Below are 27832 nucleotides of genomic sequence, written 5' to 3'. Positions count from 1 at the left end.
GCTGATTTGTGTTAACTACTCCACAGTTTACAAGGTTTTTATTTGTTTTAAAACTTCAATGTTGTTGACTGACAGACATCTTAAACTTATTTTTTTGGGGGCTTATCCTTTAGAAGAGATTACAAAGTCATAAATGGAGTCAGACAGGAAGCTAAAGCCTTTAACCAAAAAGCAAAGAAAGTGTAAGTTCAAAATCTAAATGTATGGAAGCATTTATAGGAAATGCTACAAACAGTGTTGTGAACTAACTAGTTTTCTGTAAAAGAATGGCACACAGGTTAAAGGTTGTGGGGAAGGTTTTAATAATATCCTGTCATCAGTGCTTTAAAACCACATCAAAGGTAAGTCAGCCAGAATCAGCAGACTCATTTTTAATAAATGTTTATTAGCACACTCTCATTATTTGTCTGTATACAAGAGTAAGAAAACCCAAATGCAAACCATTGTAATCGTTTTAAAAAAACTAAGGCATGTCTGCTTCTACGACGTGTGAGCCGTATAAAACTTGAACCTTATTTGCTTAAAGCAGCCTGTTCACCAGTAACTTGAAATATTTTCCAAACACTATCGATTCATACTGTAGTGCACAGTAAAATACCGTTGGATGGATATCTTAACCAATTTTTAATGCAGTGACTTTTTTTTTTTTTTTTTTTTTTTTAAACATGGCTTTTCAAGACAAGATTATTCTTGCTGATGTATGTAAACTAACAAGACAAAACTTGAGATTGTTGTAATTACATAGTCAAGGTGCAATGATAAAAAGCAAAAAAAACAAAAAAGGAAAAATAACTTGCCTCTTGTAACATTACACTAAAATAGTTTATATTAAGCAGTTCATGTTTTATATTTAATTTCGAAAGTCATTAACACATTGTCTGGATACCAGTGTGAATATAGTAAATCAATTCTCAATAAATACTTCATTTTATATATCTGCAATCATATCTCAACAAATATGGTCACCATACATTCAGAGCGCATGGGAATCAACAGATTAATAACAAGAAAAGCAAAATGGAATAAAAAGCAAGCTTAGGTGTAGGAAATTGATGTCTTTTCAGAGGTGGTGCCAAATCATTCTCTACTTATAACAGAAGGTGCAAAAGAGGATGAGACTAGTTTGAGTGTTAGACTCATTCTGTTTTAAAGCTGTTAGGTACTGTGTGACATTTGGATGTCTGGAACAGGACTTCCACACTTGAGATTACTTTCCGTTGGCTTTCATTTCAGAAAATAAAAAGCCAACTTTAGTAATTCAGCCTCTTCACAGTCGCTGCTCTTGCTGCACTACTGAATATTCTTACTGGTGCATTGAACCTTCACACAGTTGTCACATTCACTTGCATTTCTCATTTCCAACCCTGCTATGTCTTTCAGCTTCACAGGGTGGAGAGCTGCACCCAGTGATCAGTGGCAGCAGATTTAGGACCCACCAGCATCTTTGTTTTGTACTTTCACAGTGTTGGTGTCCTTTAATTTTTCCAACTCCTACTGTAGTCACTCCCAGGTTCCTCTCGTACCCCCAGGTTGCTTATAAGGTACATCTGCAAAAGACAAACAGCTCCAGCACCAAGATAAGCAGTCTTTAACTGTGACATTTAATAGCTTTAAAAAATAATTTCAACTGACTTTCTCTTTGTGAGGAATTTAAATTAATGTTATAATCTGTGAATTGAATGTAGGAACATTGTTGAGTATAGTGAAGCATTTTAACAATGGACAAGTCATACAATGCAACTCTTTCTCTCACATTTAAATGCAGACAGCTTTTTATATATATATATATATATATTTTTTTTTTTGGTATATATATATAAAGTGGGGAACATGTAAAGCATGAAACAAAAGTTAAAAGTTGGCTTTCAAGTCCACACAAATGTCAGACCCTGCTGGTGCTCAGCAGGCGACTAATGATTCTCAAAATTAGAATCCCAATATGCAATGTGTGAAAGCCTCTCTCAGTACTGCCTTGAAAATATCCGCCGATATTCTTCTTGAAACGTTTCAAACCTGAATTTCATATCATAGTAGGGAAATAAAATGTCACGCAAACACTGCCTTCTACAATAAGAAAAGTGCCAAGCTATGATTATCAAAAAGTTTTCCTTCAGATTCTTTTTGACATAAAATTCCAACAGTGTGATCAAAGACCGTAACATTTCCCTCAAAAGGTTGGACACCGAGCTACGTTTCACCTCACATCAAGTGTTATAAATCAATGTGCTGTTACTACATTCCTTGGGGAACACCGTGATCATGACTTGATATTTTCAATACAGCTTCATACGTCTATATGATTCTTCTTCGTACAATTTAGTGAACTTATTTTTTTGCTTAATCTCCAGTAAACATAGTTTAATTATCATCATTATTAAAGAATGCGCAACAGATATAGCGTACGGACACTTGTTTTCTCGAACAGCTGGATGGATACGTGAATTAGGAAGAGAGCGAGTTTAGCATGTGCAGTTAAAAAAACGGTTGACAAAACACATTACATGTTTACAGACATGTCAACCCTGAGCTAATACATAAAAGTTAAAATCTGTGATTATAAAAATAGATGATTAATACTAAGACTAAAAAGGAGAATTAACGTTCTGCTCCTGTTTTGTTAACAGATGTACCATACCTCAGCAGCACAATTCCTCTTTAAAAAATACATGTATTAAAAGGTTATCATATAGAGCAATATGAACCATTGTTATGAGCATGCTCAGTATCAGCACGGAGACAAGACTGGGCAAAAGGAGGGCTGGATTGCTTTCGGGGCTTTGAAATATACAGAGGACCCAATTCGAGCTACTTGTATTGTTTCCCTTAACAATGGATCACTTGCTGCACGGGACGTGTTGATACCCCTGACTTCATTCTAAGCACACCGCAGAGGCATGAGTTAAAGTCTAATGGCTGGGCCTTTTCCATTTCTCACTTGAATACGATTAGTAATTGCTACTCAATGAATAGAAACCTACTATAAATTACCATTTTTATTATGAAATACCAGTAGAAAATAAATGATCTGCATTTAAAGGAATAGAATGCAGTCATAAGCAAAATGTTGATTAGATATGAGCTATCCTTTATTAAAAATCCAATGGCTAATAATAAGTAACAGACATACTTATTATATTATATATATTTATATATATATATATATATATATATATGAAGATTTGCATACATATGTGTATGTATTCAATTTAGGGACTATTTACTAAGTGATTCTTTAGTATTTAGTTTCAGGCAGCTCATATCTTAAAAGTAATCACTTACGACTTTTCAATGCATTCTCACAGTGGTACATAACATTTTTTGTTGTTGTTATTGAATTTTGTGGCAGGATATTTCTTTTTTTAAGGGGTGGGACAGGGTGGGGGGAGGAAAAGACCTCTGGGAAAATATCCGTAAGATCTTATCACTTCTAGCATATAAAAGAAAAAATAGATTATTTGTTTTTTCTTTAAAAGAACGTCTTGAATAATAAGTTGTTCTCCAGGAGAGGGTCTTCCGAAAAGTCTAAAGAAGGAGAAAGCAGTTTGGCATTAAGTTGCTTCGTGGTGGCACCAAGCATTCTTTGGAAAAGGGGAAGCAGGTTGCAGCACTGCACGATCTCCTTTACAAATCGGTTTTAATTGCCAAGGTGGTAGTCCTGTTTGTGACGGGAGTGAAACAGCTAAGCCTGCTGTCCTTCAGCGCGGTCACCGGCATTATCTCCACTGCCTCTGAAGTGCAAAGAACGTGCAGGTCAGGACGAAGGTCAGTACTAGAGAGTAACTCGGCTTGACGGCCGAAGCTTTGTCTTCACTTCTGTCTGCGCCGACAGCGGGAGCCTCCGTGCTGATGAAATCGAACTCGGTGACACAGGCCTCAGTGCAGCCGCTGCCACTTCCCGAACCACTGCCTTCGTCGCCTGCAGAGCAACATTTACCAAAACAAAATAGAAATTTCATTAGAGGAGTCTGGGAGTGTAAAGCTTTTATAGCTGCAGTGCCATTGGATTTATTTAAACAGGCTCTCACTGAAGCAATTGCAGATCACCGGGGAGGACCCCAGTCCCCCCATTACTGATGCCAGTATTGACCCAGTGCTGCTTTCAATTCCTGATCTATTTTGCACATTTCTCAACTACCCTTCACCAAACTGCATCTGTGAGGAAATCTGAAGCGAGGCAGTAGGGGATAAACACACACATAAGGCATTAGGTGGTGTTTATGTTTGATAAAGCAAATTAAGGCTTACACATTTTCCTTATCCTTGGCATTACCTTTTTTATATATAGAGTATTTTTTTTGCCAAACAAGGATATGCCCATTGAAATCATTAGGACCAGTCTGAGATGCTGCTCTGCTCCTCTCAGCTAAAAGTCAGCTCGTGCTGTCGGCTCCTCAACATGACAGATGTGATTTTATTCATGCAGTATTGAAATGGAGCCGAGGTTTGATGCAATTCAGTGATTAATGAAGCCGTGCGGATACTTATATAGAATGTCACGCACAGATAGCGTTGCCAGATATAGTCATCCTGGGGAGAGATTTGAAGGGTTATGGAAAAATGGCCATAACACTTAGTGCGTAACTGCTTGGAATTTGTATTTAATTAAAATATTATTGGGCCAGTCAAGATACTTTTTAATATCCAGGGTGGGAATACACCTCGTGTCATGTTTGTTTGTCAAAGCATTTGAATTAGTGTGCAGCATTTTCTATTTTTGCATAACTAATACACGGTTAATGTAATACCAACATATACAAACATAAAACAACCATGTTTGTACAGTAAACCAGACTGTAATGCAGTTATAATGCTTTTGGGATACCATGTAAGAACTGGTATTATTCAGGTTCAGTTTTTAATCTGCCAGATAAGAGATTTGACACTCGTATCCTATGAATGTGGAATATTAACATTCTCCTTCAGATACACTATCGATGGAAACAATCCCAAAACTAAACCGAATAAGCAGTAATGATATGGTAAGTCAAAATTTGCAATCCATTATATTATTTACCTACCTGTCAAGTCTAAATGGAAAAATACAATACAATAAAAGTAACATTCATATTTCAAGGGCTTTTCTTTTGTGAATCATGACAAATTCAGATTTTAACCATACAATTTGCTATTCATATACACTATAAAATATATTAAAATGAAATAGAGTAGAGAAAAAGCAATCTGTTTCTTTGTTGTTAGCGAATATATACTTTTTAGCAAAAATAATACTCTAAGACTAAGTTCTGTTTGCTGTCAGTGGAAATTAAATTACAAATATAACTTACTCGTGTCCTGGAAATTGACATCATTCCCATTATATGCATTTCTCAGCTTATTTGTCATTACTCTGAGTGTCATGATCTGCTGACGAATGAAGGTGTCTGGTCTTGTGATGTCCACCTCAACTTCGGGGTTGTTTATCTGGTTTGTCAGTCCATTGTTTAAAACTTCAGGAGAATACCTGCAGGGTAGCAAAGACAATAAATAATGCATTCAGCCCAAGGAAAATCAGCCCACAAAAAGCACACAAGGATTTGTTTGAGGTTCCACAGTAAATATACCATCTTGTGAGTCACAGCAGCCTGAATCTTGAAGAAAAAAAGTACAAATCTCCCAAAAACCCTGATATAGCACTGCAAATTATATCAGTATAGACTGAAAATAGACCACTATGGTGATTGCATGCAGCCCCATTATTCACTTGAGTGAAGAGGATTAAGCAACCGAGATCATACACCTGCTGCAGCCAAATGTTTTGGGAAAATTGACATCTATACCAAAGATATCATTTAAAATTAATTAAAAATACTTGCAATATTATCCCAGCTTACTTAACCCCAAGGCTAAGCAGATGCAGAAGGATACAGATGAGACAACTTTGATCTCAGAACAACTCCAAGGGGGAAGTATTCTACATCACCACACAACGGCCAAGTTCAATACCACGTGGTGCACACTGGCATTCCTATTTTGGGAAGCATATAAGTGAACAGAATTAAGTGTCAACATAAGAAAAAAGCGGGAACTGTGTGCCACTGAGGATAAATGTGACTGTAATCTTAATGCGCTCTAAAAATAATAAAAACTTGGGGGGAAAAAGGCCAAACCTGTGTTTTCTAGGTGAACAGCAACTGATTAAGTCTTTAATGGAACATTTCATGCATAACATGGGGGCAACTAAGAAATGTTTCAACATAACGGGTTTCTTAGTAATAAAAGTAGACTACCCCATTAAAAACTATTTTATATGCTTTCTTGCATGCTGAGTGTCTACAGAGCTTGTGTTCCACCACACGTGATGAGAATAAGTCAGACACCTGAAGGTCCTAATCATACCCCAAATAATACAGCCTTTTTTTGCTTTAAAACTAATATTGATGTTCTAGAAACGTATAGGCATTTGTCAAGGGTCACATTAGCAAGTGGAGTGAACTCCTGTTGAACTAGCTACGTCTCAGGATTAATTGATACACAGTATCAGTATTTCCCTGGGCAGACGTTAGGGTATAATCAGTTTTCATCAAAATAATAACCCTCAATCAACCACCCATCACGGCTGTTCCAGTGGTCCTTTTAGTTTTTACACTGCTCTCTTAATCATTTCCAAGAGCCCCATTATTCACTTGAGTGAAAAAGTTACACCACGAATACCAAAAGCCTTTGCTTTAGTAAAAAAGGTCCCTGGGATTCGTGGCTCTGTGGAGCGTCTTCCAGAGCTGCGTGTTATTTCTTTCTTCCTACATTATTTCACTTGCAGTCACTCTAGGAAATCCTTTGACTGTTGTGTAAAATGTGTGTGTGTGTGCATGTGTTGGGGGTGCCTGAGCCCTTGTCATCACTGAGGAAAGAATGAAAGGATGAGAACAACCCTCCAATTTAGTGGTTAAGGTCGTGGCTGCCCAGAAAAAAGGCCTAAACACTGAGTTAGGAGACTGTACACACTCCTCCCAACAAAGTTTCTGACTCAGTTTAAACTCATCCTCCAGCTTGCATTGGATCTGGGAAGTTTTAAATTTGGCCTTCACATCATCACTTTCCTCTTCTGTTGGGGGTTTTTGGTGTGACCTGTAATTGTAAGCCAGCGAACTCGGTAGATACAGGAATTAAGCTCTCTTTTATTACGCCATCTGCTAACTTTATTGCTTCATGGAGGCCAAAGCTAGGAAAAGCCAAGAAGGAATGGCAGCCTTCCTGGTATGTTTTTGCAGAAATTGAACAGATGCCTTAATACAGAGCTTACTAATAGCATCAAGTGTTGGAGAGCCTCTCCAACTGAAAGTGGACTAGAAGGAACTTGTTCAAGGCCAGCAGAGAAAAGTCACTGCGACTGGCATTGCTGTCAGTGTCATCTTTACCCCAACACAAGATGAGAGATGTACCCTGTAATTCAGTCTATTACATGTACTAGTCTTTCTGTGTGAATCCTCTCCACAAATATACACAAAAACAGACAAAAAAATAACTACTTCCTTTTACTAACTTGGTTTGAATAATTAAACCAGATTAAATGAATATTCTTATAATATTCAATGAACAATAGTTAATAGGTATACATATACTGCTGTATTAAATTCCATGTTTAGTGACTGGAATTTTAGAACATCGACAACATATGGACAGAAAAACAAACAAACCAAAAATACAACATGTTTGCAGGACCTACTAAACTATGAAATCGTTGGAGTAAAAATTCAAGCAAGCTACGATGCGCATGCATGACAAAGGAAAGAAAGCGAGAAGTACAAACTTGCCTGACAGAACATTCTGCAGCAAACCTTAAAAGTGAAGTTATCTACATCATGAAAGTAAAATGGATGCTTACAAACCATGCATTCATCCGTCTCCTAAACTTTCACAGACCCAGATTAGCACTAGTTATTTTAAGGTCTGTGAAACCAGCTGCAGATGTAAGGTATTTATACTGCATATACACAATTATTTCATATTCCCTTTCCCTAAATGTTTTTCCCTTAACTGTCAGTTATTATTATATTAATGTATTTCCTGATTTGTGCCTATTACTAATAGAATACTATTGTGCGGCAGACAATGACATAAATAAAGTTAGCTGATTATTCACAGTGACCCAGTACTGGAGATAATATAATAGTAATGGCGCAGAAGTTGCAACCCGCAGTCCCTAGGAGCACAAAGGATGATGGGAGCAGCATTTCAGCTGGACTGTGTGGACTGAGGAGAAAACAGATGTTCTGTGGACTTTGGTGTGTGCGTGTTTCCTGTCCTGTGTACCCGATCCCCTCTGTGTGCACCTTTGTCTGTCAACCCTGAGTGCGCTGCTACATGCCTGTCACAGCCTCACTCCCGCGCCCTTCTGTCTGTGTCTCAGTTTCAGCCTGTCAGTCCTTGTGAGGGTTGAGCTCGAGTCTGAATAAAGAGAACTGAGTGTTTGGCAGAAATTCCAGTTGTCTGTGCTACATCTAATATATTATGGCCAAGAAGTGGATTTCTATCTCAGACAAGTGCACTTATAAATATGATCGTTAGTGGTAGTACCGTATATCCATGGCCACTGTTTCGAATAATCTATAGAATAAATATATTGCAGTATCAGGCAGACTGGAGTTCCCAGAAGGCAGTGCAAAACAGGTCTGTTCTATCTGTGTCAAGTTCTTCAAATTATGTGATGGATTGTTGGCATTCTTGGCTTTGGGTGCAAAAAATACTGGATGACTTTGACAGCACGTGGGTTGGGAAATTAAACTTGATCTCATCCGCACCGAGAAGAGGTTCATAGGGGTGAGCCGATTGCCAATTCATTCCCTTGCCAATTCATTAATTAAATTGCCAACCCCTGTTAGAATGAAAAAGGAGGGAGATAATTGGATAATTTAAATTACATAGAAATAAATCAAATGGGCAATAAAACAATCACTGTCATGTTTATATTAGATCAGAATATGCAGATGTAACATGGCTTGACTGATATCTTGCTTTAGTACGAGTACCAAACTTATTTTTGTCCCAACTTTCACTTCAGCAGGTAACATTTGGAGCAAAAATCTCCTCTTAGCAACAGTGGTGTAACTTTTATTTAGTTTCACCTTCTACAAATACCCCCCCCCCCCCCCACCCTTACCAACCACGTCTGATGATTAAGGAACATTTTGAGTTTTTTCTTGTGCCAAGCCGTCGTCATTTCCCAGTTAAACCTTCATAATGGATTCGGAAACTTCACCACAGTGGGTTGTTTTTTTCCCTTATGGGATGCTCTGGCATTTAAATTCATTTGTCCAATATTCTGCTGTAAATGCAATTAGTTACATGCTGTACTACTTGGATTTAAATTATGCGTCTGCTAAGCGTTTTTGATCTGATTAGGAAAACATCAAACAAAATTAAAATAAACAGTAAACTTCCTCTCAGAGGAAAACGAGTCTTATGCTCTGTTTAGTTAGAAGCTTTCATGTCGGGAAACCTCCTTTCGAGTCAATGTAATTATATACAGTATGTGTTTTCCTTCCCCCTTTCTCGTTAAACCTAAACCGTCTCGCTTATATCCGAGATAGAGGCCTGCCTCTTTGTCATGGTGTCACTGAGAACAACTCATCTGAGCTTGCCTCGGAAACAAAAAACAAAAAAAACCTAATACATGACTTACAAGTTGAGACAAAGCAGGCAGCTAATGTTATTGTTGGCCAGAAATTACAACCGGGCAGTGTGTTGTACAGCTTGTCAACATGCACTGAACTTGGTTCCAGCTCCATGCATCCACGGCGGCTGCAGAGTGACACGGCGGCGTCCTCACCTCCCCTTTGTGTGGCCATTCCAGCACTCATCCTCGTTCGACTTGCCAGCGGTCACTTTGTCACCCGAACAGATGCTGTCGGGTATAGTGGACCAGAACTTCTTTGAATGCTTCAGTTTCTCTTTAATGTCAATCACCTACGAGGAAAAAGAAACAGGGGAGGAGAAGACAAAGGCAGCTTAATTAGAATATATTCAGCCTGATATTAAAATTAGCACTGAGTAATGAAATTAAATGACCCGTGACATCCTTTTTGATAGAAACCAACAGTCGAGGATGCTTCTAATGTTAATATGGGCATGCAGACTTGGCACTCGCTCGTTAGCAATTAGCATTTCAGCACCGAGCCTGACAATGCGGCCAGAGGAATTATCAAATTGCCACCCACATTTCATTCAAATAAACCCTCATGAATATCACAGACACGTCAAATTAAATAAGATTGTTACACAGGAAGGACAAGGCAAACTATACGCATGTCAAAGGCATCTTCGTTATTTGTTATTAGTCGAGGATATGAAGAGAGAGCAATGTATTACCAGACTAACTTTGTCAATCCTCATAAATAAAGGAAAAGCAAACGCACATTGATTGCTTGTTTGTACCAGCTTTAATTATGAAACAGTCTGATGTAGAGGGGGAAAGGATGGAATGAGAATAGACAACAGGAAATAGAAAATGATGTGCAATTATAAAAGCAGCCCCCACTCCCCTGTATAAGAGGTGGGCTGATTCGGGCTAATTGTTTCTTTGGTTATTTGTTTTAATATCAACTGTCAAGTCACAACAGGGGAAAGAGAAAACTTTAAACACATCTCCGGTGGGATTGGGCTGGTTGGCAGACTACTAAACAGCCTGTGACAAATCTAGTGAGCTGCTACAGACGAGGATTAGTCGCACAACTTAAAATGTCTTCAAAGGAGTACAGTTCCTGGTTATGAAACACATTTAAACTACTGGCAAGTCATCTGTCTTTGAAGCATGGACCGCTTCCCAGATGAGATATCGAACAGGTGACAAAACATCCTAAAGTATGCTGCAGCGAAGCACCAGAAACCTTGACTCATATAACAATAATGTGGAAATGAAAACACAAGATCTTTTTTCTATGAGTTCATGCACTTCTTCTACATTGTTTTTTTAAATGTTTATTAAAAAAATATGTATTTATCAATGACTCTATTGAACACTAATTCCTCTTTGTAGGGAGAAAAACCTGTTGAGGATTTGGGGTTTACCCACCCACTTTGGATTAGGGATGATACATCTACGACTATAGACTTTTTTGTAAATAATTAGTAAATAAGTAACACTTAGTGCCAGTATTGTTTTATCTTTTTCCTGTGACATACATATAAATATATGCACACACACACACACACACACACCCCTAATCCAACACTTCAGCATTTATTCAGTTAGGCTGCACATTCATAAGCAAAATGGAAGAAGTAAAGATAACACCAGCTGTGCAGATTTAAGTCATTTTTCCTTAAGACTCAATTTTGTTCTCTGCCTTCAAAATTCAAAGTAATATGACATGCTAAGCAATTCAGTCAAATGGAATTGGATTGTTATTCTTCAAATACTCCAGTCTGTGGAAAATAAAAGAGAATACAAGTAGCGTAGACGGCTTTTCGTCACAGGCGGCATATCTATATATATTCATTTCACATTTATTTCACATTAGTGTTGCTCTCCCTTTTCCGTTTTCCTTAAAGGTTCATTTTCCCATCATTTTTAAAAAATGCATTTCACTGATGTAAATAATACTGAAATTAACCACACTGCAGGTTTCACTTTGGCCACTAGGTGATGCTACACTTCACGATTAAAACTAAACTTCTGAGCAACAAGCGCCTGTGAAATAAACAAACAAACAAACAAACACATATGAATACATACATAAATGTACAGCACAAAATCATCTTGCTTAACATACTGACTGAGAAATGTACACATTTATCAAACCAAAGAGAAGGATGAAGATGGTTCCTTATTACACAATGACCAACAACCAACAACTTATTTCGTCAAAACAGACAAATCCGTTGCTGTAGAATAACAAACAAAGAACCCACACCTCGTTAATTAAATAAAAAAGCAATAAAATGCACCTAATTTAAAGTTCTAAAACAAACCGTCTGAAGACTTGATTTTAAATGGCAATGGTACACAGCAAAAGGTGATCCCGGGGAAATCTTTCCAAATTTGCAGGCTAAGTTTTACTCGCTGCTGCTGTACTTTGTTTGCAATGGAATGTAAATGTGTGGTAATTTATACAGCAGAGCGAGCGCCGGGCTGCAGGAGAGCTCTCACAGCGCTGACCCCCCGTGCGAGGCCTCCACCTGGCAGAGAGCGCTGATCTAATGCAGGCTGACCTTGATGCACCACACACCCCGCTGGCAGACAATAGGAGCAATTAACATTAAAATTGAAAATGCACTGTTCAGCAGGTGGTTGAAACAGAGCAAATCTCATATCTGCGGGCTCACGTGAAGTTGGATTTTAACTGTGTGTTGCCTGGAGTTATTCTACTTCAGCTCTGGGGCTTTGTTTAACACGCACACTCTTCTCAGTGGGAATTACGAGGGTGTGCGTGCCATATTCGGCAGAAATAACAATGAGACAGAAAGAGATAACAAACGTGCCGGTCGGTATGTAGCTATCAATGCAACTTGGTATTCGTCTGGTGAGAGACGGGATGGAGTTGATCAAGCAGTTTACTTTGTTGTTATATTGATCGAATAAAGGAAAATAACATCCATTAAAATTAGGCATAATTTATTAATTGGGCGAATATTACAGTTTGTTACATTATGAAAGCCTATCAGTAACCTTGCAGGTAGATTTACATTCCATGAGCACATATATTTTTAATTAATTAAGTTTCTAAATCTTGGGTCAATAGGCAAGCCCAAGTCTGCCACGTCTTCCTATATGCTTGTATGTATATATCTGTGCTTTTAGTGACTATATGCGAAAACAACACATTAAGATTCTTAATATGTTCTCTTCTTTTTCCCCAGGTAATTAAGAAACGTAAATGAACTACACTTAACAGGCTATCTTTATTAGTACACCCAGGTGCCCTACAAAATTGTGCATTGCCTGCATACCTTAGTCTGCTTATCTTACATTAGCCTCTGCTCAGGTCAAGATAACCTGAAATCACTCTCCTAAGAAGGTTTGTAGCTGTCATTACGCTTTGGTGGCCTTATCTCAAAAAAGCCTTCCGTGTCTGCAAGATGGAATAATTTAATATATTATCCATCACTCGACAAAGCATCGCGTTTGCATTTTTTGGAGTTAATGATGGTGCCATTTCAAAAGCCTACAGTATATTTGCTTTATGACTGATCCCTTTTGTAAAAAAACCTTTTGCTGTTCTTGGCTGGAGACCTGTGCATAAAACACTAACACCGTGCAACCCTCTCCCTTTGTTTTACAGCTCTTAACATTCAAAGCCATTATGTTATCAACCGCCTGTGAACATTTACATTTCTTTGAACAGTCACGCATATTATGGCATAAACTAGTAGACGAGGATCCTGCTTTCAGCTACAATGAAGACTTAGCAGTTAACCACTGTTAAAGAAATATTAATAATGGAACAATGCCAAGATTATACATATATAGGCTGTATTTCAAGATCTGCAAAGGAGTACTTAAAAAGTATTTGATCAGTGCTCACTTACGGCTGTGAAACCTGGTCACTGAAGGCAAAAATACATCGAAATAAGTATGCCTGGAATAAGAATAAGAGACTGGAAATAAATGGGGTAAAATAATGGGGCTTTGCTTGTTCACAGAATCTCATTGGCTTTAATATAGACATTAATAATAATGGCTTTAATAATACTTTCTCATTGTGTATTTGACAATTAGATGGATAATTTGAGGTTTATTTGAATGAATAGAATCATCGTCAGCTCATGAGAAACAAATAATTGTACCCATGTATTATGTTTTATCAGTTACATTTTACTAATATTGTGCATCATCATTATACTGCTGTGTTGCTAAATGTAATTTTGTTTAATTTAAAATACAATTGCATTCTCACCATAATGCTTAGATCTTCATTAACCTCATAATATGTGAGGCCACATTCTTTGATTGTTTATCTCAGGATGACATTTTCAGAAACATTTATCTTCACTTCCCTGCCTTGCAATTATTCTAAATGCTTAAAACACTTATGAAACAAAATACAATCATTATTTCAAGTACACTAATACAATGTTTTCTGCTCAATAAAAGCACGATGTTAGCAAGCATATGACAAGGGTACAGTTTACATTATAATCGTTCTGATAATGCCCAAATCTTATCTACATAAATGTTTTACTCAGTGCATTATTCATTGCTCATTAGTTGAACAATTGTGAATTCTCAATTATTTCGCCTGAAGGCCTTCTTAGAACTGAAAGCTTGTGTTGGTTGTGAAAAGCCAGAAATACATGGAAACATTTCAAAGAATGTATCTTACAACTTTATAAGTAGGGTTAATAATTTATTGATGTATGGTGAATACATTAAATATTCCTATTCAGATCAGATTTAAAGATCTCCGTGCTTCTGCTGTCACCCCCTCACGCTTTACTTTCTGCTAAGGCAATCTGTTTGTACTGATCTGTAAAGACACAGAGTTCTGTTGTTACTTAAATACAGGAATAATAGGCCCACAGCCAGGTTATATTCCTAGTTAAACTGCTGTGGTAGTAGTTCTCATTTTCACTGTAAAACTATACACTATACACTATACACTGTACACTAAGACCCTCCACAACCAGGCTGATGAGGGTTTTGGGTAAACGAGAAACTAGTCGCCAAATAAGAAAGAACAGTTGAGCGTCTCCTCTTTTTCTATTTACTTAACCCCCTTGACAACATATATCCTTTAATATTTCAGGTTGTCCGTTTGAATATCTTTACGATTTTGGAAAGACTAAGACACTACTGCCTTTCACTCAAACAGTCTGACCCACACAGACACAGGAGTGAGGCCAAATGCTTTCCATATAAGCAGAAATGTTTTCCTCTGGTTCATCTGTCCAGTCCAGTGGATCTACAGAGCTGCTGAACCCAGTAATGTCTCCTACAGCCAAGTCCTGGTGTTCTCAAAATACATGAAAGCACATTACACAAGGTTACCAATGAAAGGGAGCTATTCAGCCCTGTCGTAGCTCATGAATCCCCAGAATCTCATCTGGATGCTTCTTGTAGGAACAAATCATCAGCATGGGTAGGCAGTCTGTTCCAGATCCTTGTAACACTGTGTATAAAGAGGTGCCTTTTTTTTTTAGTTCTTACCTGTGGTCTTAATATCTCCTTGTAACCTCAGGGCCTTGTTTCAATTGCTGGGTTTACATGAGTTTGGAAATTGAAACAGCACAAATTCTGCTCTCAGATATTGTTAAGGTCAATCACCTTCTCTCAATTAAACTTCAAAATACCACGTAAACCAAAGTAGGAATTCTTCTTTCATCCGATTTCTGTACTCGACATCCGGCAAAAAGTATACCTGCCATAATATCAGCTCCCCAGTGCATACGCTGTACTAAAAACAGTCTTTATGGCAAGACAGACATTTCAGTCTCTCTTATGTGGATGAATGTGTTTGATTTCTCATCCTAAATCAGGGCAATGCATTGTCTGAAACATACAGTCAAAACACCAGTAACAAAAGTGCCATCGAATTGTCATGTACACACTGTCATTGTTAAGTTTGGAGGAGTCCTGGAATAGCTAGGCATTTGAATAAGTTATCTTTGTTGAACGATTTCTATAACTTTTAAGGTAGCAATACAGCTCTGGAAAAAATTAAGAGACCACTCCAAGTTCAGAAATCAATGTTGGTCCCTTAATTTTTTCCAGAGCTTTATATATTTTTATCATATGGTTACCTAATGTGATCACAGTATTCGTAACATAGCAATATCTCTTGATGAACGTCAGTATTTCATTTTAAAGCATCAAATTCAGTCAGCTCTTTTATTGAACCATTTGGAAAGGTCAACAGAGCCTTGTTTTTTTCAAAGGGTTTTCATATTCTCACTGAAACAACCTGAATTCTGTTTCTGCATATGACGTCTCATTCACTCCTTATCTCCTTACCGACAATATATGTGGCTTCCTAATCTGCAGCACGATCGTGAAGTCTGATAAGGTTGTTTTGACACAATGGCATCATGTGTTCATGAGGTTTGCTTTTCTTGCAGAATAGTTTACAATGTTTGGGAGAAAATGGTTGTTTTACTTTGAAACCAAAGCATCCAAAACTTCTTCTACAATATATAAAAATACCAGGAGAAAGTAATTACCTACAAACATTGTGACTCTTATCTTACTGAGGGATGATATGAAATTGAAATTGCTATTTTTTAAATATTTTTAAAGACGTTATGCTGCTTACTGAGGGATAACAGTTTTGGTTCTGTGTGAGAAAACGTTAACAATGCAATTCTGTGCTTTTCTGCCCCATCTGAAAGGGCAGTGCATATACATTGTATTCAGTATAGATTTAGATAGTAAACATGCATCATGTGCGTACTGCATTTATGTACACTTTCACCTGTCTGAATAAGAAGAAAACTAACCAAAAAACATTACATCTAGTTATAAGAACATAAACTTAAAGAAAAGCTCCCATTTTAATAGTTCTGTACTGATTTAGTTTTTTTAAGGCAAAAAAACAAACCCTCACATCATTTACATTTTTCATTTTATTTTGGGGATTCATTCTAACTGAAGCTGTAATCTATCAGATCTACTTTGCCTCTCTTTCCTAGGGTTACCCTGCTTTTCAAATCAAACCTGACCTAATTCTAGGGGAATGATCATCATTAATTCCAGTTGGAAATGAAAACCCAGTTTGATGCCATGCCTCCCACTTGTCTGTCTCTGGCATTCGTTTCAACCTCACAGAGAATTTGGTCTAGCTCTCCGTCTTGCCCATCTGTTATTTGTGCTCCAGGCCAGATGTATGCCCTGATGTTATTTGCTATTGATTTATAAACAATTATATCATTACTTAACTGTAATTTATTGCCTGCCTAGATATAGATGTGCAATTTTGCGGTCGTGCTTTTCATTTCACACATACTATCTCTTGTCATATCTTTGGCTTCCAAATTTGCAAGTACGTTTCAGGAAATGGCAGCACATTTTACTTTGGGATAAAAAGCTTCGAAAATTGGTCCTGCATTTAAAACAAGAGTATCTACACTTTGTGGGAATTCAAATCTGCCAAGAGTATGATTACTCACTTTTGCAACAGAAATACATGTACACTTAAAAACCCCACAGACATTAACAATCATCCTTCTCTTTCTTTTACAGTGATGTACATGAATATGCAAAAAGTGGGCTTATATTGCTTTTGTTGTTGCTAATAAAGTTCGAAACTGTCCTGGACTGAAGTAGCCTTTTGAAAGTTTCTTATCGACATCTTAAATATCCTTTAAAAACAACGCAAAAACAAACAAACCAAATAAACAGTAACACTAAAACATTTTGCTGTAATGAGATTCAACAGCATGTACACTGCCAAATTCTGCAGGTTTGTTTTGCTTTTTTGAATTCAAAATTACACAAACATATAGTGATAAAGGCCTGTCATGGGGTTAGAGTTAAATTATAGACATACAAATCATCAGATGGTAAATTAGAATTTAAATTATCTTGTAAAATGTAAGGCAGAAGTAGTGCACTAATGCAGCTGTTGGCATGATATGAAAATCTTGGTTATTCAGAGGCTGCTAAGAAAATGAAGGCACTTATTTGTATGTATAAATTGTCAGAATTATTGTTGGATCATTTATATTCGCTTTTGCGAGACCCTGTAGTTTCAATCAATTAAAAACGCACTCATGTGGAGGTTTAAGTACCTCAATAAATGCTGAGGAAGTGCTGATAGTTTTCTGTATATTTCATCCTGGTTTCTGTCTCTGTCTGTCTTCTTTCTTAGATGACCATAAAGCTGAAATTCAATGGCAAATGTTCAATATAACATGGATGCTTTCATCTTGCTCAGCCTCCAAATTGCACAAAGCCTATTGAACCATGTCTCACCGTGTTTCCAAACATATTTCGCTGACTTTATTTCAATGCATACCTTGAGAGGCCAGAAAAAGTGTTTATGAATGAATCGGTTCCCCACACACATAAGCATCTTTCTTTCTGTGTCACCTCGAACATATGCACAGATGAGATTAATCTGTTACTCAAGGTGGAATGGGCACAAGCCTTCTGCCTTGCAAACCTTGCATGTCTTCCCTCCAGCATTACCTTGAAGTGCTCCTGGGTACACACACATCATATACTATGCTGTGAACAAAAAAGCAACATTACTACATAAGAGTAATCACTGAAAAGCAGGTATAGGCGGTATATAAATTGCAGATTGTTTCTGAGCTGGAGCACTGTTAACTTGGCCAACTGTTTACCTTTATAAGCACAGAAGGGATTTTAACACCCGAGTAAAACTTGATAGTGATATTTACAATGTTTGTATAGGTTTTAGTTTCGTAAAGCACAGGGCATTTTCCGTGACATTGATGTTGAAATTAAAAAAAAAACATTATTGACTATAGGATTTACCGTAATTCGTGACAGGATAAAATTAAGTGTGCAGGAATTAAGTATATTATCTTTTAAATGCAGATGTAAAGGTAACAGTGCTGGCCTTTAATTCAAGTCCCCAGCATACAATCTATTTGGCACAATTTATGTAGCATAAGCAATCTGAATGTACTGTTCACATATGACCACCTCAAATAATGGAGTAGTCAAAACACAGAATGAAAGCATTAGTATGTATGCTTTTATTTTTTATGTTGCTCTCATATAAATTCACAGCAGTACTGTGTTTATTCACACATCAGGGTATCAAGACTGAATCTCTCTATGTAAATATGCTAACCACCGATTTCAGTACCAATGCCAAAAGCTCATTTTCTGGCACTACTTTTCACCTCGAAGATAAAACACTGGGATATTTATTTATTTTTCAGGGAAGAGCTTTTATCCCTAATCATAATCCATTTTGATAAATTCACTGTCCATGAGACTCCATACACAAGCAAACCTTCCCAACGATGCTAAAGAAATATTTAAAATGTAACTGCCTTTCTGAATAACTTAGTTTAGTCACAAACTTACAAAATAGCCAGGAGAAATATTACATTTTCCAACATCCATGAATTTGTCAAGTTCAAATGTATATTGAATGATTAAATAACTAAAGACCGGTTGCGTGAAGTTGACACAGAATGTGGAACACATTTAATATATACAAATGGCTTTTGTGGGGTTTAGAAAGATTTATCTTGAATACTAAATTTTTGTTTATGCATATAATAATTAGCATAAGCATATTTATTTCGATTTTGGTATTTGATTGTGTACAACATGCACAATGCATTCAAAGGCATTGTAAACTGGAGGATAGCATGACAGGAACACCAAGAGCAGTATTGATTGGGTGGATGTTCAGTAACACCAAGAGCAGATTTTTAACAAAGGAAACATGGGAAGTGAACTCCAGCAGGTATGGCATATGGTCATTGGAGGTGACACTAACAATACTGTTTACAAAAAAATGGTCAGTGCCTGCTGTGTGACACACTAACTAGCAATCATGAAATAAAATGCTCTACAATTCAGGGAGGGATTCCAAGGGGTTTGCTTGCCAGTTAATGGAAATACCTTTGAATTGTGGCGGCATTAACAGGGCACAAAGATAAAACCCACAATTATTTAGATTATTTAAAACTGTGAGACAATCCCAGAGACACAAATTGCAGAGTCTGGATATTCTACACTCCAGAAGGCAGTGATTCAACATTCTGTCACCGAAAGACTGTGTGGGTAACCACCTACGCTAGATTTGCAAAATGTGGCAGAGACTCATCTTGCACAAAAAGTGGTCCAATACCCATTAGCAGTTCTGCTGGAAGGGAAAATGTGGGGCAAATACCCTTGTGTGACGATGCCAGCTGTTTGGGAAAACTACTGCTAAGCCCTTTGGCAAACACTATTAGTGGCTGGTTTACAGTATTTGACACAAGATGAGTCTTTCAACAAACTACCTTTGGTTCAGTTTTCCCGAGCATCAAACATTTAACAACAGTATAGTGCTTTATTTAAAATATATAATTTTCAGTCACTACCTAGGACTTCAGTCTGGTACTTTGGCCTCAAAATGTTCGTACTACACATATTGTACTACATAGAATACCATGGTACGTACACCAATCAGCCATAACATTATAACATTACCACTGACAGGTAAAGTGAATAACACTGATTATCTCGTTATCATGGCACCTGTCAGTGGGTGGGATATATTAGGCAGCAAGTGAACATTTTGTCCTCGAAGTTGATGTGTTAGAAGCAGGAAAAATGGGCAATCGTAAGGATCTGAGCGACTTTCACAAGGGCCAAATTGAGCAAATTGGATTTGACAATCCAATCGAGCATCTGTGGGATGTGCTGGACAAACAAGTCCGATCCATGGAGGCCCCACCTCGCAACTTACAGGACTTAAAGGATCTGCTGCTGACGTCTTGGTGCCAGATACCACAGCACACCTTCAGAGGTCTAGTGCAGTCCATGCCTCGACGGGTCAGGGATGTTTTGGCGGCAAAAGGGGGACCTACACAATATTAGGCAGGTGGTCATAAATGTTATGGCTGATCGGTGTATATTATTACATAAATATAGTTAAAGATGAAGGTATCTTATCCCCAACAGTAAACCATTGAGAAATTTCAAAATCTAATTTGAAATTTACCAGACCTAAATCCCAAATTAAATGTTACACAAGCCATGGGTGTCAGAAACCTACCAATGAAAAGACAAAGAGATATGATAAGCTGTATATTGGAATTAACTTAATAATGGTTCTGACACTACACATGATAGATGTTAGAAAAGTACATATAATCTTGTTATTGGTTTGGTTTGTTAGACACTGTACAAGTTACTAGATACATACATGCATATATGTAATTATAGATAAAGTGTACATACCACAATGTTTATTTGCCCTGGGTCAAGGCAATAAATATAATGTCTATATATACAAAAACAAACTGTAACAGCAACAATTTCTTGTAGCAAATGTTTGATGAAGAAAAAATGGTCACGAGGTATAGTTATACATAAGGTATTGAAACAACTGTACGAGTGTGTGTGTATAAATGCTCTTGTGTGAAAAATTACCCTGTTTCAGTGAAGGAATTCCCTTTAGACTCTGTAGAGTGTTCAAATCCCCTGCATCAAGGGACCAGTCTTTTGGATTAACAGTTTGGTTACTCTGTTGGGGCTCTGCAGATCAGGTGATCTTAAGTGTGCCTTAGATGGCCGTTCAAATCCTAGTGGGGTCTGACCGTACAGGCTATGTGTGCAAAATCAAAAAGAAGATTTGGGTTGAGTATCAGGAGGTATATAGTAGGGGTTACTGTGGAGAAAGTGCTTGCTGCCTCTAATTAAGTTGTATTCACAGGTTAAGCTATGTTAATGCACAGGGTACGGAGAGAGAAATTCAGTAACCCCTCTGGAGTAGAGCGAGTGTTTGGTATTCCAGTCCACTGCGTCTGTAACCACGGCAAGCAACACCAACATAATCACTATGCTATCCCTCTCAACAGCTCAACAGTTAATATTTTAAATAATCTCAAACACTGACATTAAACGATATTAGAAAATGTACGAGGAGGAAGACTCAATGTACATATATATAGATGATTCACACACACAGATATGTAAAATCAGAGCTCAAAGAAATAAAAACATTCAGGGAACCACTATAGCTACAAACAATGCTATATCAAGTACCCGACTCCACCAAGACACTGACACTCAATATTTGTAGAGGAGTACGTCAAGGAGATACAATCTCTTCAAAATTCTTCACGGCTAAGAAACAAGTAGATCAACGGACACTCAAAGAGGTCAAGAGTTATGCCTACCTTGGACAACAAATCAGCAGAGACGGAAATATGGAAGAAATCAACAGAAGAGTAAAAATGGGATGGAGCACATTGCAGTGGAAGACACAACATGCTGTTGAAAGGAAATCTACTCGCCTCAAGAGAAAAGTATTTGATCAATGCATAGTACCAGTGCTCACTTATGACTGCGAAACCTGGTCACTTAAAGCAAAAATGATACAGAAACTGTGGACAAAACAAAGGAGCATGGAAAGATGTATGCTTTTGGAATAACAAGAAGCGAGAACAAAAGAACAAAGCAAAATATGTGACATTGAAAGTGAAAATGTTAAAATGGAAATGGGTTGGACAGATCAGATCAAGAACAGATCAAAGGTGGAGAAAGGAAGCTATCAAATGCATACCAAGAGATGAAAAAAAGACCTAGAAGGCGATAAAAGATGGGAAGGTGAAATCATGAACCTTGCAGGCGTGACATGGAAAAGAGCAGCTGTAGATCGAAGCAAGTGAAAACATCTTGTGGAGGCCAGCAGTGTATATACATATATACATACACACAGATGCACATATACAGCTCTGGAAACCACTGCACAATTATCAGTTTATCTGGTTTTACTATTTTTACGTATGTGTTTTATTCTATAAACTACTGACAACTTTCTACCAAATTACAAATAAAAATATGAATGGTATGGAATGGCTGCCATACATGTAGAGATGCTGATTTAAGAAAAACATTTCAGTGGTCTCTTAATTTTTTCCAGAGCTGTATATATACACATACATATATATATATATATATACACACACACACACATATAACCTATACAGAGGTAAAACTTGCTTTGCATGATATATTTACATACAGACATTATGTTACAGAATATTAATGTGGCACGGCAGGCGAGGGGGGGAATCCCTGATATCAGTCCCCTCACTCCGTCATGGCACACCTGTGTTTAATCTAATTAGTGGACAACCACAGGTGCACTCATCCTATTAATAGCTAAGGCTTTCCCCAACAGGAAAGGAGTGAAGGAGAGGGGAACATAAGAGAGGTGGAAAGCCACATGTTACAGAGTGAAAACCCAGAGCAGCAAACTGAAAAGCTTGTTTTATCCCTGGTGACATGTTCCCTTAGTTTGCTATTTTGCCTTTATTATTTGTGTTTCTTGGGTTGGCCAGACTCCCTTGCGGGGATTACCGGATGAAGCCGCTATTCTTTTCTTTTCGATTATTAGTGGGTATTGGAGCCCTAATGAAGTAGTACTCAGCACATGCTGCAGTTCCCTGTGCTTTGAATCTTGCTTGTTAGTTAAGCTCCATATCAATTAAAACCATATTGCAAAATACTGCAAGTGGAATCCTACAGATAGGCCTACTTGTAATGTACTTACTTGAGTTGTGGGCCTTTTCCTGTAAATTACCAAGTAATATTAAAAGCAATCACCTAATTGTTTTGAGATTATCAGTATACTCATCTGACCTGAATAACTGTAAGCATTTCATATAACTGTAAGTCTACTTCATATCTACGCACACACGCACGCAGTGTGAGGAAAATCTGATTAATATGTTTTAAATCTGTAGAATTGTATGGCCATTCTATCCATCACAAATAATCAAGAATGAAAAATGTCTATTAGGATGGAAGGCAGCCAAAGTATGTGTTTCAAAGACATGAATATATTCCATATTTATAATTACAAATGTGTATGCCAGACAGTATCCCATTATTTACATTCTAACATTTTAATTAGATAATCTGTGTGTATTGTATTAGGTTTGTTTTTCTTGTTGGCACCAGCAGTTTCCGGTTTAATGTCAAAACCAGTAAGAGATGGATCAATAAAATAAGTTAGAATTAATTACTGAAGGCGCAAAAAAAAAAAAAATCTCTCCACAGATGTACAGCAGTAGCTCTGTATAAGTACACTTTCTATGCTGGTTAATTTTTAATTGTTTAATTAAGACCTTTTTTTTTTGTCCATTCATCTTTCCTATTCTCAAAAGGTCTGTCTGAACAGTTCCAAACACATTAAGTGGTTTCTTTCATATTAAGCTAAGCTATTTAAATGACCTTCAGAACATTTTCTATAGTAAAGTCAAAGCTTTGCCCACAGATCATGTACTTTTATCAATTCAATTGTGAACTTTTAACATCTGCATTTATATTACTAAGCCTTTTCTTTTTTTTTTCTAGTTTACAGTCATTGGGAATATATATATATATATATATATATATATATATATATATATATATATATTTTTTTTTTTTTTCTTAAAAAAGCATATTGTATGCAATGTCATTATCATATTTTTACTGGTGCTAATTTTAATAATTGTACTGTTATAATTATTGTTAATAACGGTTGGGAACTTTAGGTCAGTTTCAATTGGTGGTTATTTCCATATGATATGCTAATGCAGCTTTGCAGGGGGAATAAAAAGAGAGAAAGCTGCACCAAACAACAAAGTATTACAACAACTAGACTTCACAGATTTAATGTAGATTTGTAGACCTTTCTTTTCATTATACATTATATAAAATGTCCAACCATTCATTTACTGGTAAGATTTTCACTGGGGTGTTTTCAGCAAAAATGTCGCATGGCATGAAATATAAACTTACACCTCTTCCTACATTTGCATTTATAAGAAAAGTGGTATTCCTATGGAAAGTGAAAGATGTCCGGGGTGAAATATCTTATTTAAAAAGCAGAACATGCATGGGCACTTACCTCGATGACATTCTTAAGAACAACCACCCTTGAATTTGAATTCTGTGTTTCCAGCATCAACTATTCTGATCAGTGCAATGGTGTTTCATACTTAATTCACTGTTGACTTAATATGCTACATAAGAGGACTCATGAAGGAAGAGAGAATTTAATAAGAACTTAAGAGGGCAAAGGAGTAAGCTTAAAAAGACTAACGAATTGAACGTCTTCAGCACTCACCAATGGTCACCCATAACTCACTTCAGGTCCACAACAGCATCTAAATACAATGGCCATATTTGCTATTAATTGTTCCAGTCTGTCTAGGATGACATCATCATTGTTAGGTTATAATTTTATAGAGATTGTGTTCTCATACATGTTGCAATTTTGTTGATATAGCTATAGATTGATACAATACAATACCTACTATGTAAATACAATGTAACTAGAGGGATTTTTTGTAAAGTGTTATGAAGTATTTCTTGTTTAGATTTAAAAGAATGTTTCAACCTCCCTGATAGCAATTGTCTAACACTGAAACGGCTCCAGCTGTTTATAAATAAAAACAGAAGTTTAACATTTTCACATCTGAAAGAACATGTCAGTGCTAGTCTGTGAAGGACTTTGTATGTAACTGTGGCAATTTTAAAATCGATTTGATAGCTACAATGTAATGACTCTAGACAGATAGATGGATAAACATTCAAACGTCTAGTCCTTTGAATTTCTAAATTGTATTAGCTGAATGACAGCATTCGCAGGCTGAATTGTGGGCCTGTGTGGAAACATTTCATTGTGTGCAGAGGCGTTGTCTTATGCCAGCTCAGTCACATAGTCCATCAGCATTATGGGACATTCATTGATTTTCATATAATGTATACCTTGCAAGGTGACCATTAAACCATACGCTTTCAGTAGCTGAAACAGAGTAGATGCACAATTAACTGTTAATTGTCCAGTGCTCAGTGGAGATTTGCAGTGCAATCCCTGTTCAAAGAAAATCTGTTCATCTCAGCCACAGCCTAATTTTACCCAGGTGGACAGTTAAATTGCCTTTAAGTACAAGGAATGCTAAATTAAACCCCATAAGGTTTTATGAATTGCAGTACAAAGTACTTAAAATGGAATTGTATCAACTATTTCAGCAGGCGGTTCACATAGCTATATTTTTTCATGTTAAACTGACATCTTGATGAATCTTATTAAATATAAATATCATTATGAAGGTATGCATCTGTCAAGGCTGTAATGATATATTATGTTTTATGCTACACAAGACTATAACCACATAAATAAAACACTATGTATTTATATTTTTTCTAATTGAAAGGGTACCATATAATTGCTTTATATCTATGTGCATATGGTGTGCCCAAAAGCTGTACAGATGGTGTTAGCTCAAGGTTTATTTTAATGTTTTCTTGCTTTTAGCAAAGTAAACAGAAGTGAGAGAAAACGATATCCACCTTTTTTGCTCTCCAGCTTATATCCTTTCTTTGAAAGACATCTGGATTCAGTCTGTTTATTCCGAACAAGCTTTTTACTGGGCCAGATACGCATGCAGTATTCAGTCCCCAAAAACTTCAACAGCAAGGCAATACAGTTCATCATATTGGGTTTAATTTATTAAACAGCAGGCCCTCACAGTGGTGAAATTACAGAATATTGATGAAATAGTTTCAAGTTTGTGGTTCTGATTTGCCCGAGGCTATTACTTGAAGAGCTGTTGAATGTGAAAATGATTAAAGATATATATATATATATATATATATATATATATATATATATATATATATATATATATATATATATATGCCCTTTCTTTCTTTACAATGTTCAGAAGAACTGTGCAATCTTGTAGAACCCCCTTATGGCCAAACTAGTTTGCTTGGGGAAGTAAGGGGCAGAGTGTAATGGGGCCAATGTACCTCATTAATGTCTTGACAGATATGGAAAGTGGCAGTGTTTTATTAAAATGAGGATCCCTAATAGCAAAACCTTTTGTTGTAAAGAGATTTCTACACAGAAGAGATTGTGTTAAGCACAGATTATGCTGAAATTGTAGAAAATGGATTATGTAAAACCCATTATATTAGAGTCAAGTTTCATTCTTGTAAATCAAGATAACAGAGCTACTTAAAAACATCAAACTAATTATTTTCATTTTATTTTATTATTATTTTAAAAGAATGAGCTGTTGTACACCAATTGAGATAATTCAAAACTACAAGTGGAAGCTGTAAAACAACTGACACTTATTTTGTTGGATCTATAAAAATTAATGTAATGGCATCACGATGGAAGGTTAACAACCTGAAGGTTAACATATACAGGAATGTTTACAGATTCTTGTATATCTGAATATATAGTTTAATACTATACTAAGATTTATAAATTATAGGCATTAAAAGCAACAGTTTTTTCAGCATACTGCAACCAACTCCACATGTACAAAATCACATAAAAGGTCTCGTGACACGTAGCCAATTTATATTCACTGGCAGGACTGAAAGATGACCTCGGGAATTACGCATCATCGTCTGGTTCTGCTGGTGCTGCTGTTCTGTCTTTCAGTTAACATACGGTAAGTAGATATATTTTAGGACAATTGAATACATCGATGTACATATATAAAAGGTCAACTAGCCCATCGTCTCCTTTTCACCCTTGAGTACGTAAGAGACGTAAACACACTTTATAAATGACGCTGTATAAAAGTCATTCATTTTCCACTGTTTAGAAAATCAGACAGTGACATTAAAATACATCGCTGCAATGTAAATGAAAAAGGGGGAGGCTAATTGACTGCTACTTGAATGCATGGCCCTACTTTTGGAATTACCCCGTCTCCCTAAACATCAGCACAATGTAAATATTTATGAATCGAAGCCCAGTCTGCATTAATTTAAGAATTGACAAGTGATTATGAGGTTAACCAAGGTCAATTTGTACTATAGCACTTTAAGCCAAAATGTTGTGAGGGTGAGTACCTGCTTACCGTGCAGTGCCAGAACAGAGTCACATGATGAATGCCATGGTAATATTATAGTAATATCCCTGAACCTGCTACTCATATATGTTTTTCCAAGTGTACAAGTTAGATGCAAAGCTTAGTATAATGCTAAACAACCCTAGTTTTAATCCTTATAATACTCATTTGGCAATATTCGACATATATCTACAGCAGAGAATGAATAAATACAAGTATTATGTTAAAGACAATGTATGTTATCAAGGAATGTAAATGTAAAGTGTAGAAACTTAAAAAAATATATACATTTCTTGTACGGACAGACAGACTATTACTACAGTATTGCAAGGTCAAGCTAGTGACCCTTGAGTGCAAAGGCAAGCACAGTGTAAACCTCTTGTATTAACTATAA

At 36.7% G+C, this 27832-nt stretch overlaps 1 protein-coding gene across 1 annotated transcript in view; it reads right to left on the bottom strand.

The window, feature by feature from the left end:
• Positions 1-278: 278 nt before the first annotated feature.
• Positions 279-27832, bottom strand: part of gpc6a (glypican 6a) — a 278856-nt gene continuing 251302 nt past the window's right edge. The window contains exons 7-9 of the mRNA XM_066706695.1: positions 9767-9903; positions 5286-5461; positions 279-3916 (exon numbers count right to left, since the gene is read on the bottom strand). Of these exons, the coding sequence (XP_066562792.1) occupies positions 3714-3916; positions 5286-5461; positions 9767-9903 (516 nt within the window). The 3' untranslated portion in view covers positions 279-3713. The remainder of the gene's footprint in view (positions 3917-5285; positions 5462-9766; positions 9904-27832) is intronic.

Source organism: Amia ocellicauda, chromosome 6, assembly GCF_036373705.1.
Source record: "Amia ocellicauda isolate fAmiCal2 chromosome 6, fAmiCal2.hap1, whole genome shotgun sequence".
Lineage (NCBI taxonomy): Eukaryota > Metazoa > Chordata > Actinopteri > Amiiformes > Amiidae > Amia > Amia ocellicauda.
This window is presented reverse-complemented; position numbering and strand designations above follow the sequence as displayed.